This window comes from Hirundo rustica, unplaced genomic scaffold (assembly GCF_015227805.2).
Source record: "Hirundo rustica isolate bHirRus1 unplaced genomic scaffold, bHirRus1.pri.v3 scaffold_106_arrow_ctg1, whole genome shotgun sequence".
Taxonomy (NCBI): Eukaryota; Metazoa; Chordata; class Aves; order Passeriformes; family Hirundinidae; genus Hirundo; species Hirundo rustica.
The window spans coordinates 92315-106083 of NW_026690210.1; the positions used below are offsets into that span (position 1 = coordinate 92315).

The following is a 13769-nucleotide window of genomic DNA, read 5'->3' on the forward strand; positions in this document are numbered from 1 at the left end:
CATGGGCACAGCTGCTCCCATCATCATCCAGTGTGGTTCCAGTTGTTCCCATTTACCCCCACTGTGGTTTCAATCTCTCCCAGTGTATCCCAGTTCCTTCCAGCATGTTCCCAGTCACTCCCAGTTGCACTGAGTTGATTCCAGTCCGATCCCAGTTGCTCACAGCCACTCCCAGTCACCCTCAGTGCAGTCCCAGTTGCTCCAAGTATGATCATGTATGATCCCAGTGTCCCTGAGCAGGACCCAGCCTCTCCCACGGTAATCCCAGTAGGATCCCAGTTGCCCCCATCATGGTCCCAGTTATACCCAGTTGCCCCTAGTATAGTCCCAGTCACTCCACAGATGATCCCAGTCCCTCCCAGTCCTGCCCAGTTGCCCTCAGTGTAGACCCAGTCACTCCCACTCACTCCCAGTTGCCCCCAGTGTGGGGTCCCAGTTCTCCCCAGCATGGTCCCAGCTGTTCCCAGTGTGGTTCCAGTCCCCCCGTTATGGGCACAGACACTCCCCAGAATATCCCAGTTGCCCTCAGCATGCTCACAGCCATTCCCAGTCAGTTCCAGTTGCCCCACTAAGGCTCCAGTTAGCTCAGTACAGCCCAGTCACTCCCAGTGATGCCACTCCTGGGATCCCCCACCCCTGTCTGCGTTCCCCCAGCCCAAATCTGCCGAGAGGAGCCCCAAGGGCTGGAAGTCCCCAGCCAGGGTCCCCAGCAAGGCTGGAGGAGCAGAGCCCTGTGTCCCCCAGGAGCCCAAAGTGGGGAGCCCAGAGAGGGGGGAGCGCCGCGATTGGCGGGACCCTCACCAGCCTGGAGAGGGGCAGGGGGGGACTCCTTGGAGCCCCTGCACCCCGAAGCAGAGAATGAGGGGAGAAGGGACCCAAGGGACCCCCAAACCCCCAGCATCCCTGAGTGGGGAGGTGGAAAAGGGGGAAACTTTGTATTCCTGGGACTCCCAGCAGCCTGGGGAGGGCGGTGACCAAATAGATGCAGGACCCCCAGTACGAGTGTGACCCCCAGCAGCTGGGACAGGGGGGAATCCCTGAAGACCAAAGGGGGAAGACCAGAGACAGAGAATTCCTGGGAGGCATTTTCAGGGCTGAATCTTTTTGTTGGAAGGTTTTCATGGACCCCAGATGCTCAGTGACTTCTAGAGATGGGCTTGGGCAGGGGACCTTCAAACTCAATGTGCTCATCCCTTGTTTTTCCCCAAATCAGGATTTCCCATTCCCAAACCTTAGCGAGATGGAGGAGGAGGCTGTGAGGAAGACAAAGATGCCCAGGAAAAGCCAGGCAGGTGAGGAGGAAGTCAGTGCCCCTTTCCCCCTCTCTCCTGCTCTATCTCCCAGCCCAGCATGGCCCCTGGCTGCAGGACAACCCCGCTGCTGACACCGTCCTGCCAGGGATGCACTGGGGGATCTCCTTCCCCTTCCGTGTGACATGGAGGCAAATCCCATCCTGTCCTTGTCCTTCCTCCCCCTGACAAGGAGCTGAGGATGGAGACCAAGGAGGACAAATCCCTGCAGCAGAACCTCGTGGAAGAGGCCGTTTTGAGTGGCTCCACGGTGCAGGAATCCAAAAGGGAGAAACAGTGCCAGAGATCCTACAGGAGGAAGGACTCCAAACCCATGCCAGGGTGCACTGAGGGGGAAAAACCCACCCTCTGCCAGGAAGGTGGACAGAGCTTCAGCCAGTGAAACACCACTGTCCAGCACCAATGATCCACTCTGGGGAGAGGCCCTACGAGTGTCCCAGGTGTGGGAAGAGGTTTCAGACCAGCTCCAATCTCCACCAGCACCGGTGGATTCACAGAGAGGAGAGGCCCTTCCACTGCCCCGACTGCGGGAAGGGCTTCAAGCACAACTCCACCCTCATCAAGCACCAGCGCATCCACACTGGGGAGAGGCCCTACGAGTGTGGGGAATGTGGGATGAGCTTCAGCCACAGCTTCAGCCTGATCTGTCACCAGAGGATCCACACCAAGGAACGGCCCTACGAGTGTGAGCAATGTGGGAAGAGCTTCAGCCAGCGCTCCCACGTGATCCGCCACCAGAAGATCCATGCTGAGGAAAGGCCATACAAGTGTGGGGAATGTGGGAAGGGCTTCAACCATAGGTCCCAGCTGATCATCCATGAAATGATCCACACTGGGGAGAGGCCCTATGAGTGTCCCGAGTGTGGGAAGAGATTTCAGACCAGCTCCAATCTCCTCGTGCACCAGCGGATTCACAGAGAGGAGAGGCCCTTCCGCTGCCCCGACTGCAGGAAGGGCTTCAAGCAAAACTCCCACCTCATCACCCACCAGCGCATCCACACTGGGGAGAGGCCCTACGAGTGTCCCCAGTGTGGGAAGAGTTTCTCAGACAGCTCTCACTTGACCAAACACCAACAGAGACACCAGTAAGGGAAGTCCTGTGAGTGCCCCAACTGTGGGAAGAGCTTCCTGCAGCACTCCAACTCCATCCCCCATCAGGGGACCCACATTGGGAAGACACTGGGCTGGTGATCCTTTAGTTTGGTGGTCCCTAATATTCATTTGATTCATCTTCCTCCTGTTAAAACCAGCAAAATTGGGCTGAAAATCAACAAATACATCAAAAGCATCTCAATGCTCACTTTTTACTTGTGTTTCTAAAGCATCTGGGATTCTCAGTGTTACTTGGGAGGATTTGGGGGTATTTGGTGTGGTTTTCTCCATTTCTTATCGCTCAACGAGACAAGATGGTTTGATCTGTCACCTCAGAAACACTCATTGCCACTGAAAACTACTTAATCCTACCCCAAGATTATTTAATTCCTCAGCCCTTCAGTGTGGAGTGGGGTTGGAAAAGGGTTGGGCAAAGTAAGATGCAGATCAGGAGGGGTGAGGTGAGCATTGGGTGGGGCAGGATGGGTGGGATGGGGATTGGGAGGTGTGGGATGGGAGAAATATAGCTTGGGAAGAGGGTCTTGATGTCCAGGAGGTGTGAGATGGGTTTGGGTGGGGATTGGGAAGGTGTGGTGAAGTCTGGAATGAGACAGCCAAAGGTTTGGGATGATGAAGGGAGGGGGAACCTGTTCTTGAGTGAGTTTTTGGATATTCCATGTTCTTGAAGGGATTTTGGTGCATCCCAGGTTTCTGAGGTGGTTTTGGGATGGCCATTGCCCCAGCCCCAGCCACTGCAGCCTCTGGTCCAGCCCCAAAGTGGCTGCCAAGCCCCTGGCACCCTGAAAACCCCACCTGTGAGAGGGACCAGAGCAGTTGAGGCTGTGACACGGCTGTGACACTGACACGTCCCACGGCCCCGGAGCTCACAGCAGCTGAGATGGTGCTGGATCCAAGGGTGACTATGGAACTCTCTCTCTCCCTTCTCCTGACTTCCACTTCTCAAAATACGGATAATTGAAGTTGTAGGGTTTAGAGTTTTCTGAGTCAGTGCTTTGTGAAGTGCCTTACCATAATTCCAGGTTTAATAGAAGTTATAAGCTAAGTTAAATACTATTCCTCTGTAAATGGTTAAGTCATAGTTTATAAGTTCAGATAAATACTGTCAAGTGCTGTTCTTTTGCTAAATTGTGAAGTTGAAGGTGTAAGTTAAGGTTCGGGTATAAGTCAAGTCCTGTTAAGTTGGAGCTCTGTGACACTTTTAGGCCGTGTTCCTTTTATCCTTGCCCTCACTGTCCTCTTGTCACACACACAGGGACAGTCCTCGGTTCATTTCTGGTTTGATTGCCTGGATTTTGTTTGGTTGTGTTGTTGCTTTCCTTCCTTGCTGTGCCTGAAGTGTCCAGTCATGGACAGAGTGACTCTTGCAAGGAATTTTGTCATGCCTCACCACCTGTGCTCCTAATTGGTGATTTTTGTCAAATATGCTAATCTGCTAAATTTATAGAACTGTATTCACCCTTTGGGGGGCTGGGCGTTTTGTGGACATTTTCCATATCTGCCCCTTGGATGCTTCCAATAAAGATCAGCCTTTCTATTACCTCCTCTATAATATTATCTCCAAGGCTGTTACTTTATTTCTGGGTTCCTGAAGGCATCAACACAGCCGGGCCTCATGGCACCAGGAGAGCTCTGTGACACAAGGACATCTTGGGGAACCAAGTGTCCACTGCAAACACAGCAGGGCCTCAGGGAAGCCAGGTGCCACTTGGATAGTGCCAGGGCACGTGGAGCTCAGTGTCCACTGTGACACAGCACAGCCCCATGGAACCCAGCAGAGCATTGTGACAACAGGGAATCTCATGGATGCAAGGCTCTCCTTGGGCAAAGTGGGGCCTCCTGGGACACAAAGCCTTTTCCACGTGCCTCCCTCGCCTGGCTGTGGTGTCCTTGTTTGTCAGCAGTGGTTTATTTGCTCACCTGAAGCCCCCCTCCATCTCCTCCCCATCCCTGGATCTGGCCCTGTCAGTTCTGTACTCACTGGTGCCTCCAGCCCTGAACCCCCTCATCTCCAGCCTGAGGAATAAGGAACTCGTGGAGTCCATGAGGAAACTGCTGGCTGGATTTCAGAAGCAAAAACCTGCCTCTTTTCTTCTGCAGAACCTTCTGAATATAACTTATTTCAATCTCAGTCTTTGTGTCCTTTTTTTCCATTTTTGCATTTTTTAATACATTCCTACTGTTATGTTTTCCACAAACGAATATCACTACTCACAGCGTTTCTACATGAGTATCTGCCATTATTCAGTATCTCAATGACTTTCAGAAGCTTTGTTCCTCTACGCATCTGAATAAAATAATGATCTTTTGCAGATGTGAAGGAAAGAGGCTTGCAGCAGAGCCAGCACAGACAGGGACAATGGCCCTGGCTCTTTCCACATCTGCTCTTCCCAGCTCCACACTCCCCTTCCCAGCCCTTCTGTGGGTGCAAGGCCGGAGTGCTCGGGCAGTTTGGTCACTGTCCTGCTGCATGTCCGTGCTGTGACCATCCTCCTCAGCAAGGGCCTCAAAAAGCAAAGGCCACATGTGTAAGGACAGAAATAACAACTGAGATCAATTCTCTACTTCCCATCAGCAGACAATGTCCAGCCACCTCCTGGCAGGAAAGGATGGAGTACATGTACTTTGTGCTTGGTATGAGAAATGTCTCAATATAAGACATCCACAGCCCTCACCGCCACCCCCATCACATTTCTTTTCCCTCGGTTTATTGCTGACCATGATATCACAAGGAATGGGAGCTCCCTTGGGTCAGCCCAGCCTGGGCCTGGCAGCGGTGTCCAAACACTGCTGGAGTTCCCACAGCCCTGGAGCTGTGACCCTTCCCTGGGAGCCTGTTCAGTGCCCCAGCAGCCTCTGGAGGAAAACTCTTTTCCTGACATCCAACCTAAACCTGCCCCGACTCAGCTCCAGCCCTTCTCTCCAGTCCTGTCCCTGGGCACCAGAGTGAAGAGGTTCCCACAGCCCCCAGCCAGGGACCCGCTCCCAAGGCTGCTGCCAGGGCTGGGACCAGCTGGGATGCTCGGTTTCCATGGGCCAGGGTTTAGGAATGGGATTCCCCGATTTTGTGCTCCTGTAAAAACCATGTCACTGCTTGATGCCCTCCGGTCTCCCACAGAAAGTACAAAAGGAAAAGATCCCGGGCTGGGATAAGAACAATTTACTGGGAACAGCAACAAGATAAGGAACACCTAGGAACAGAAACAATATTGATAACAGAAGGGGTAAAACAAATTATATACAGGGAAAACTGTATAACAACACTGACTGGCTCTTCCCAGCCATGTATTTCCTCCAGCCTGGAAAGGACACCCTTCTCCTTGTGGGGGGAGAGAGAATCCCTTTCCTGCCCCTGGCAATGACCTGAGATGGGATCAAATGCAATGATGGGACCGTGGCCAGACACTCATGTTCTTCAGTCCCACCTCACATCATTGCCTGGGGCAGAGAAAGGGACAGGTGACTTCTGAGCGTGGGTCAGGGGAAATGTGGGTCACCAGGGCTCTGCACAAAGTGGGTCGTCAATAAGGATGAAGCTGGAGACACACAAAGCACTTCCTGCAATCGGGGCACTCGCAGGGCTTCCCTTATTGGTGGCTCTGTTGGTGTCTGGTCAAGTTATACCTGTGGGTGAAGCTCTTCCCACACTGGGGACACTCGTAGGGCCTCTCCCCAGTGTGGATGCGATGGTGGGTGATGAGGTGGGAGTTGTGCTTGAAGCCCTTCCTGCAGCTGGGGCAGCGGAAGGGCCTCTCCTCTCTGTGAATCCGCTGGTGCACGAGGAGAGTGGAGCTGGTCTGAAACCTCTTCCCACACTCGGGACACTCGTAGGGCCTCTCCCCACTGTGGATCATTTGGTGGATGATCAGCTGGGACCTATGGTTGAAGCCCTTCCCACATTCCCCACACTTGTATGGCCTTTCCTCAGCGTGGATGTTCTCGTGGCAGATCAAGCTGGATCTGTGGCTGAAGCTCTTCCCACACTGCTCACACTCGTAGGGCCGTTCCCTGGTGTGGATCCTCTGGTGGCGGATCAGGTCGGAGCTCTGGCTGAAGCTCATCCCACATTCCCCACACTCGTAGGGCCTCTCCCCAGTGTGGATGCGCCGGTGCCTGATGAGGTGGGAATTGCGCTTGAAGCCCTTCCTGCAGTCAGGGCAGCGGAAGGGCCTCTCCTCTGTGTGAATCTGCTGGTGCTGGAGGAGATTGGAGCTGGTCTGAAACCTCTTCCTGCACTCGGAACACTCATAGGGCCTCTCCCTGGTGTGAATCTGCTGGTGTCTGGTCAGGAGGGAGTTCCAGCTGAAGCTCTTCACACTCTCCAAGCACTTGTGGGGCTTCTCCCCGTCATGAGGCTGTTCAGGGACCACCAGCTCAGAGCCCCGGCTGAAGCTCTGTCCACCTTCCTGGCACAGGGTGGGTCTTTCCTCCTCAGAGCACGCTGGGATGGGTTTGGAGTCCTTCCTCCTGTAGGATCTCCGAAGCTTTTCCTCCCTTTTGGATTCCTGCACCGTGGAGCTGCTCAAAACCTGTTCCATGAGGTTCTGCTGTGGGGATTTGTCCTCCCTGGTCTCCATCCTCAGCTCCTTGTCTGGGGGAGGAAGGACAAGGACAGGATGGGACTTGCCTCCGTGACACAGGGAAGGGGAAGGATATCCCCCAGTGCATCCCCAGCAGGACGGTGTCGGCAGTGGGGTTGTCCTGCAGCCAGGGGCCATGCTGGGCTGGGAGATGGAGCAGGAGAGAGGGGGAAAGGGGCACTGACTTCCTCCTCACCTCCCTGGCTGTTCTGTGGCATCTTCCTCTTCCTCACAGCCTTCTCCTCCATCTCGCCAAGGTTTTGGAATGTGAGATCCTGGTTCGGGGAAAAAACACAATGTATGGGCACATTGCGTCAGGGGGTCCCTCCTGCCCAAGTCCATCTCTAGAAGTCACTGGGCATCTGGTGCCCATGAAAACCTCCAAAACACCAAGATTCAATCCATCAACATACACTAATGACCAAGATTCAGCAAAAACACCCAACCATGAGTCTTCCCTCTCTGGTCCCTCCACTCTGGGGTCCTAGAGGCCCCCCCATCTGGGTTGCTGCGAATCTAGTTCGTATTGGTGTTCCCCCTCTCTGGGCTGCTGTGGCTCCTGGGAATCCAGGAGGTTCCTCTTCTCTGGGATCACCAGTTTGGCATCACAGGCGTCCCAGGGGTCAGCACTGTCTGGTGTCCCTCTTTCTGTGTCCTGGGGTATCCATGGGTCCCCCTTGTCCATGTTCTGAGCATGTCCAGGCTTCTGGAGGACCCCCAGCTCTTGTACTGCCCGTTTCTGCTCCCCCCCCATTCCCGGGTTTCCCTCCCAGCCCTGCTGGTACCGGGCGATCGATCCCCAGGTGCCTCTGGGCTGACAATGCAGCCCCTGAGGCGGGCAGAGCCAGCCCCAGCACGGGGGGACCCTGCATCCTGCGCTCCCTCGGCAGCCGCGCCCAGCCCCGGGCACAGAGCTCCGTCAGCCCCCGCCGCCCCCTCCCCAGGGCTCCCCGGGGACCCCCGCAGCCGGGGCTGGCTCTGAGCGAGGCGGCCCCCGAGCCCGGCTGCGTGGCCAGGGGGGCACGGGGAGCCCGGGGCCTCTGTGCCAACGCTTCCCCCGCTCTCCCTCAGCCTTTGCCCGGCCCGGCCCGGTCCCCCGAGCCCCGCCAGGCCCCGCACGGCCACGGCCGGCCCGGGCCGCTCCTCTCGGAGCCCGGCCACACGAAGCCGCCTGCGCCAGGGGCCCACGGGCCGCCGAGCGCTCCCCGAGCCGCCCAGGCCTCGGCCCCGAGCACAGAGCTCTGCCCGGGGGGCTCCCGGCCCAAGGCGGCGGCTCCGGGCCCGGGCGGCCGCTCCCGGCTCCCACAGCCCGCCCGGGGCCGCCCCACCCGTGCCAGGGCTGTGCCAGCGCTCCCCGCACCCACCGGGCTTCAAACACATGGGGGCAGCCCACAGAAAAAACATTCCCACCACCCTCCCCAAGAAACACTAACATCCCTACCAGCCGTCACCTCCCCCCCCCCACCAAAAAGAAAAAAAAACAACCAACCAAAAAAACCTCCAAAAACCAAAATCACAAACCAACCACTTCCACCCTGTCCTCATGCACCTTCCCAGGGACCCCAACCCTGCGGGAATGCCCCTGGATCGGTACAAAAAGCTGCTCCCATGGAGGCACTTGGAACACCCACCTGCGGCCCGGCCCTGGCACACGGCTCCCGGCAGCTGCCCCGCTGGCGCAGGCGGGGCTTTGGAGCAGGGAGGCTCTGCGGGACCCCCCGGGCTCTGCCCCCTCCCAGTCCCTGCCCGCCCCGGGGCTGACCTTCAGCCCGGGCTCTCTCGCTGTGCCTGGCTCCTGCACAGTCCCCGCTCTCAGTTCCTTGGCCCCCTGGGCTCTCCTCTGGGGCTCGGAAAACACCCGGCAATGGAACCTGACAAGAAAAGGAACCATTTTGGTGCTGCCTAGCGAGGACAGAACTGAAACTTTGTTCCTTTTGCCTTGGTGCAGAGACCCCCAGGGCATTTTCGCAGAGAATTCCAGCCCCCAGTGTTTGCTGAAGGCTCTCTCTGCAAATGTCACACTGCCAGGACCCTGTCCTTGCTGTCACCTGCTGTGGCTGGGCATGAACAGAGCTCCTGCACTTGCATTTCCAGCTGCTGTGCAACCAGAGCTGAGGCATCTGGAGCTGCCTGAATGCAACAACTGGAATATGAGCCTCTCTCGAGGGGGAAATCTCCCCCTCCTGTGCCAGCCCGTGGCAATGCTGCCATTCTCTGCTGCTGCTGGGGCACTCGGGGGTCTGGCTGAGCAGGAAAGGTGACCCTGAGCCAGGAGCTTTCCTTGGCTGCAGCAAAGCCTTGGCACGCAAAAACCTTCCTGGTGCTGTGCTTCGGGGCCAGGAGGGATTGTGCCACCAGAGCTGAGCCTAAATTTCTTCTCCCAGGCAGCTTTAGGGCACAGAACGTGGAGAAGCCAGAGCCGACTCTCTCCTTTCCACAGTCCTCCAGAAGGATCCTGTGTTTGGAGGAGCCTGAAGAACAGGGTTTACATGTCAGGGGAGGGGAATTCAGAGCCCTTTTCTCCCCTGTGGGCTGAGGGTCTGCATTTCCAATGGCCCTGCAGCTGCCAAAGGGGCTTTTTTCACTCAGCTGAGAATAGTTCTGCTGAAAGCCTGCCCTAAACCTGCTTTTTTTGCAAATGTGCCCAATGAATCCTAATTATTTGCAGCCCCTTGTCTTGTGTGCATGCAGGTGTGAGAACTGAAGGATGGAACAGGGGAAATTCTCCTTTTCTTGTTTGTTTTTCTTTTGGGGTTTGTTTGTATTTTTTGGTTGGTTTGGTTTATTTTCCTCTTCTTTTGTTTTGATTGGTTTTGTTGGTTTTGGGGAGAGGTTTGGGGGTTTTTTGGCTTTGTGGGGTTTTGTTGGGATTTTCCTTTTTTTTGTTTGGTTTCAGTTCTTTTTTTGGCTGGTAGGAATTTTTGGTTTTGTATGGGGTTTTTTGTTTGCTCTTTTTTTTTTTTTTTTTTTAATTAACGTTCCCTGTCAGCTCTGGCCAGATCTCTGTAAGTCTATGTGACACTTGCCTGTGGCACTGTGGAGGTGGCCAGGGGGACCTTCCCCGAGCTGTGTGCACAGCAATGCACATCAGCCCAGGCCGGGGGTGCTCAGTGCCCGGTCAGTTTTGCTGTCTGGCTGTGGCTCTGGACGCTTCCCTTGGAGCGTCTCCAGGCAGGGAACGTTGGAGCTGTCACCACCGTGGTGTCACAGAGAGGGGAACGCTGGGGCTGTCCCGCTCCTGCCCCGGCCCCAAGAGCTCTGCCAGTGCCTGGAGGAGACACAAAGGCTGAGCCCAAGGGTGAGAACTGCAGAAGGGGCTGAGCTGGGAGGGAGGCAGCGGGATCATGGAGTGCAGGCCCTGGCCCTGCACAGACAGCCCAACAGTGGCAGCCTGGTGTCACAATCCGCTCGTACACGCGGGGGTCGTGATGGTTTGTTTACTGATCTCAGAGTGCAAAACACAACACAGAGGGGATTTCAGCATTAAAACAAATGCACCTTTTATTGATTGACCATAGCAAATGCGATAGAGGGATTAAGAGTGAGAGAGATAGAGAAAGTGATAGAAGAAAGGGGGGATATAGCTGCCAAACGTGGAGACGGAGTCCTTGTGGTCCGGTAGATGGGTCCGCCTGTCACGTCAGGGAGAGTCTCAAAATCTCTGGTTAACTCAGGGTTTTTATTATAGTCCTCAATCACGGGGGGAACAGGTAAACCTATTGAAGCCACCGAGGGGGAACAGGTAGTCCATGTTCTTAGCAGTAAGCGAGAGCCATTGTCTTCTTGGTCCAACGATCACACCTCCAGGCAAACTTCTCGCTTTGGTTAAGTCAGCCCCTACCCCCTGTATTGGGGTTGTCGGGGTTTCATGTCTCAGTCCTTGAGAGGGGCTTCATATAGGGGTCTCAATCTCAGTCCCTGGAAGGGGGCTTTGATCTCTGTCTGTCACGGTGGTTGCGAAGCAGATGAGGTATTTTCCGTGGGGGACCACCAGAGTTACCCCAGAAAGTTCTCTTGGCCAAGAGGTGGGGAAATTCGTAGGCTATTGTCGTGAAGCAGGGACCGTGCAGCAGGTGCAATCTTCAGGTACAGGACTGCCATTACACTGCTCAAAGCCAGTGTACCGTGGCGTGGTGACACAGGAAAATGCACCTGCAGACGATTGGGAAGCATCCACCTCAAGCAGACCAGAACTGCAGTGGGGTCCTCAGGGTCCTTATGACGATTGTGAGGCAAATGAGGGGAACTTCCGACAGACTCTTACATCACCCCGTGACTCACGATTGTCTTCAAGAGATCTTCTTCAGCAGGGTTCCGTAGTGGCGTTGTGAAGTCTTCAGGACTCATCAACGTTGGTAGTATATCCCAAGAAACAGAGGTAGTATGTAGAGAGGGAGAGGGAGAAAAAGAAGGAAAAGGAAAAGTAAAAAAGGAAAAGGAAACAATAATATTAATTCAGATTATCAAACAAATCACGGTTAATCAGAACAATAATAACAATCAGTACTAATTCAAAATAATTTTTTTCGTAACCAATCACAAAAATCAAAAGTAATTTTCACAAGATTACAAAAGAAAATAATTTCAAAACATCCATTCAAATTTTATAATCGCCTTGTGTCAATAGGCTTGGGGATGTCCAATGGGAGTAGGTGATAGTCTGTGAATCAATGTATAATTCAATTGCAAAAGGCAATGAGAAGTAACTGGAGCTTTATAAGAAGAATCACATCCTGTAATTTTAGTAAAATTGCAAGCACAGAAGTTTGAATGATTTTTAGTGTCTACTACTATGTTTTCTACAAATACTATATCACAAATAGTTCTAAAGCATGCACAACCATTGCCTATATATATAAGGACTGTTCCAGGGGCCTCGTTAGGATGAATTTCAAAATGACAGATATTTTGCTCTGTGTCCAGACAAATATCTTGGGCTATAATTGCATTACTTTCACAGATAAACCCTTGTTGTTGTCGGACAATACAGGATTCTAAGTTAACAGTTTGCCATTTCTCACCAATTGAGGGGCCCATTCCCTATGCTCGGAAGGGCAGAGAATAGCTCCATCATAATTCAATCCTAGTGCAATGATAGAGAATATCAAATGCACTGAAGCATTATGTATGGTTAACACAAAAGCTGTGGCCGTGTTTGTAATGGGGTTGTAAGTAAAATTTACTAAGTTCCACCAGGATTGGAATTCTCTTTCAAAGTCAGTGGCATTGTCCCAAATTATTATAATAGAGGCAGCAACTGACTGCATCCACAATTGAGCTTGGATACAGCTGAGGGCCAAAGAAACCATTGTTTTGTATTTCCCAATTTAGTAATATGTTTGATCAAATCTCTAGTTGTGGCAGCCAATTTATTCATTAATAGTATTTAGAATTCCCAATCCTGTTCCCATAACACCAGTTATTTCTCTTAACGTCTGGAGCCAAGCATAACCGGTGGTTGGGTTGGAGTGGTGGTGGTATGAGCTGTAGTAGATTGGGCTGTGATATTTATTTTAAACTTGAAAGAAAGCCCTTCAGTATTTTTGGCCCAAAGACAAACTACTTCTACTGTTTGTGGCAGTGTGAAATTGTTCCAACAGTCCTGTACGCTTGGATGTGTGCAGACCTCTTTGTGCTTATATATTTGGTTTGTCCAAACACTGATGGAGGCTGCCTTACTATAGGTGGTTCCTTTAATCATTTGGCACCCTATACTAATTTTTTCCCCCCCTATCCCTTGAAGCTGCCAGGTTTTTTGGTTTTCCCATTCCTGCCTAGTGTATATCTGATTTTCATGCATAACAAGAGTTGATAGGTTTAAACTTTCCACATTTCCCATGGATCCAGTAGAGTGAACAAAAGCTTGGGACCAAGGCCATTCTGAAAAAGTTCTGGCCATGGGGTTGTGCTAGGATACAGAAAAGTATCACTAGTCTTATCATGGTTCAGATGATCTTTAATGTCCCTCGGAGTTCGCCTGTGAAAAGCAAACACAACAAAATCTGCCACTAAGAGGCAGAAAATTAGAATGATGGAATTGTCCAGCATGTAATTTATCTGATGCTCTTTCCCTAGGGCATCAAAGACTATACATGCATAATTATTCAGAGGGATTTTCAGCACTAGGGGTACTGCCCCTACAGCAGGGAGGTCCACCAGAGCAGGCTGTCCAGGGTAATGTGCAGGATGCTTAGGATCATCAGGTCCCTGTGGTGAGGGAATTATGCTTGGAGGTGTAGGGCAAAAAGCAGTGATTTTGTGGCACCCATTTACTGCCCATTTATCATTCACACTTTTCACAGCTTCTTCAGTTATTGAGAAGATGTTACAGTAATGTTCAATCTGAGCATACCACTTTCTTACTGAGGCCCCCTGGGCCACCCCGTCAGGTGGGGGGTCCCAGTAGTGACTGTTTTAATAACTTCAAAAGGGCCTCTCAAGACAATTGGTTGTTGTTGTGCAACATTCTCCACTTCTATGAGAGCTAAGCTAACCACAAACAATCCTTTTTCCCAGGTAGTATATCTTTTTTCAGCATCTTTGAAACTATGGGAATAAAAACCAGCAGATCTCATCGGACCCTCAGGACCTTGCTGCCATATGTGTATGGATAGCCCTGAGGAGGCAAATCCCCATTCTACCTGGAAAGGATCTGTAGGATGGATAGGGCCTAATGCCTGATGAGCTGTTGCTTCAAAAATCAGCAATTGTAGTGCTTCTTCTTGAGCAGGGGTCCAATCCCATTTAACCCCTTTCCTCAGCAAGTCAT

The 13769-nt window shown here is 52.8% G+C and overlaps 1 protein-coding gene and 1 pseudogene across 1 annotated transcript; one reads left to right on the forward strand and one right to left on the reverse strand.

The window, feature by feature from the left end:
- The first annotated feature begins 1240 nt into the window (after positions 1–1240).
- Positions 1241–13769, forward strand: part of LOC120747613 (zinc finger protein 850-like) — a 40736-nt pseudogene continuing 28207 nt past the window's right edge.
- LOC131378783 (zinc finger protein 239-like) lies at positions 5566–8648 on the reverse strand. The gene is made up of 3 exons (XM_058424309.1): positions 8632–8648; positions 7197–7275; positions 5566–7011 (listed from the first exon to the last, which is right to left on the reverse strand). Exons 2-3 carry the CDS (start codon positions 7246–7248, stop codon positions 6008–6010), a joined length of 1056 nt encoding a protein of 351 aa, XP_058280292.1. The 5' UTR covers positions 7249–7275; positions 8632–8648; the 3' UTR covers positions 5566–6007.

What these genes read in the sequence shown, in the direction of transcription:
- LOC131378783 (XM_058424309.1), bottom strand. Translation starts at nt 7,248, where the DNA reads ATGGAGGAGAAGGCTGTGAGGAAGAGGAAGATGCCACAGAACAGCCAG. An exon ending in GCCACAGAACAGCCAGGGAG is followed by an intron (nt 7,012 to 7,196) that starts GTGAGGAGGAAG and finishes TTCCTCCCCCAG; the next exon opens with ACAAGGAGCTGAGGATGGAG.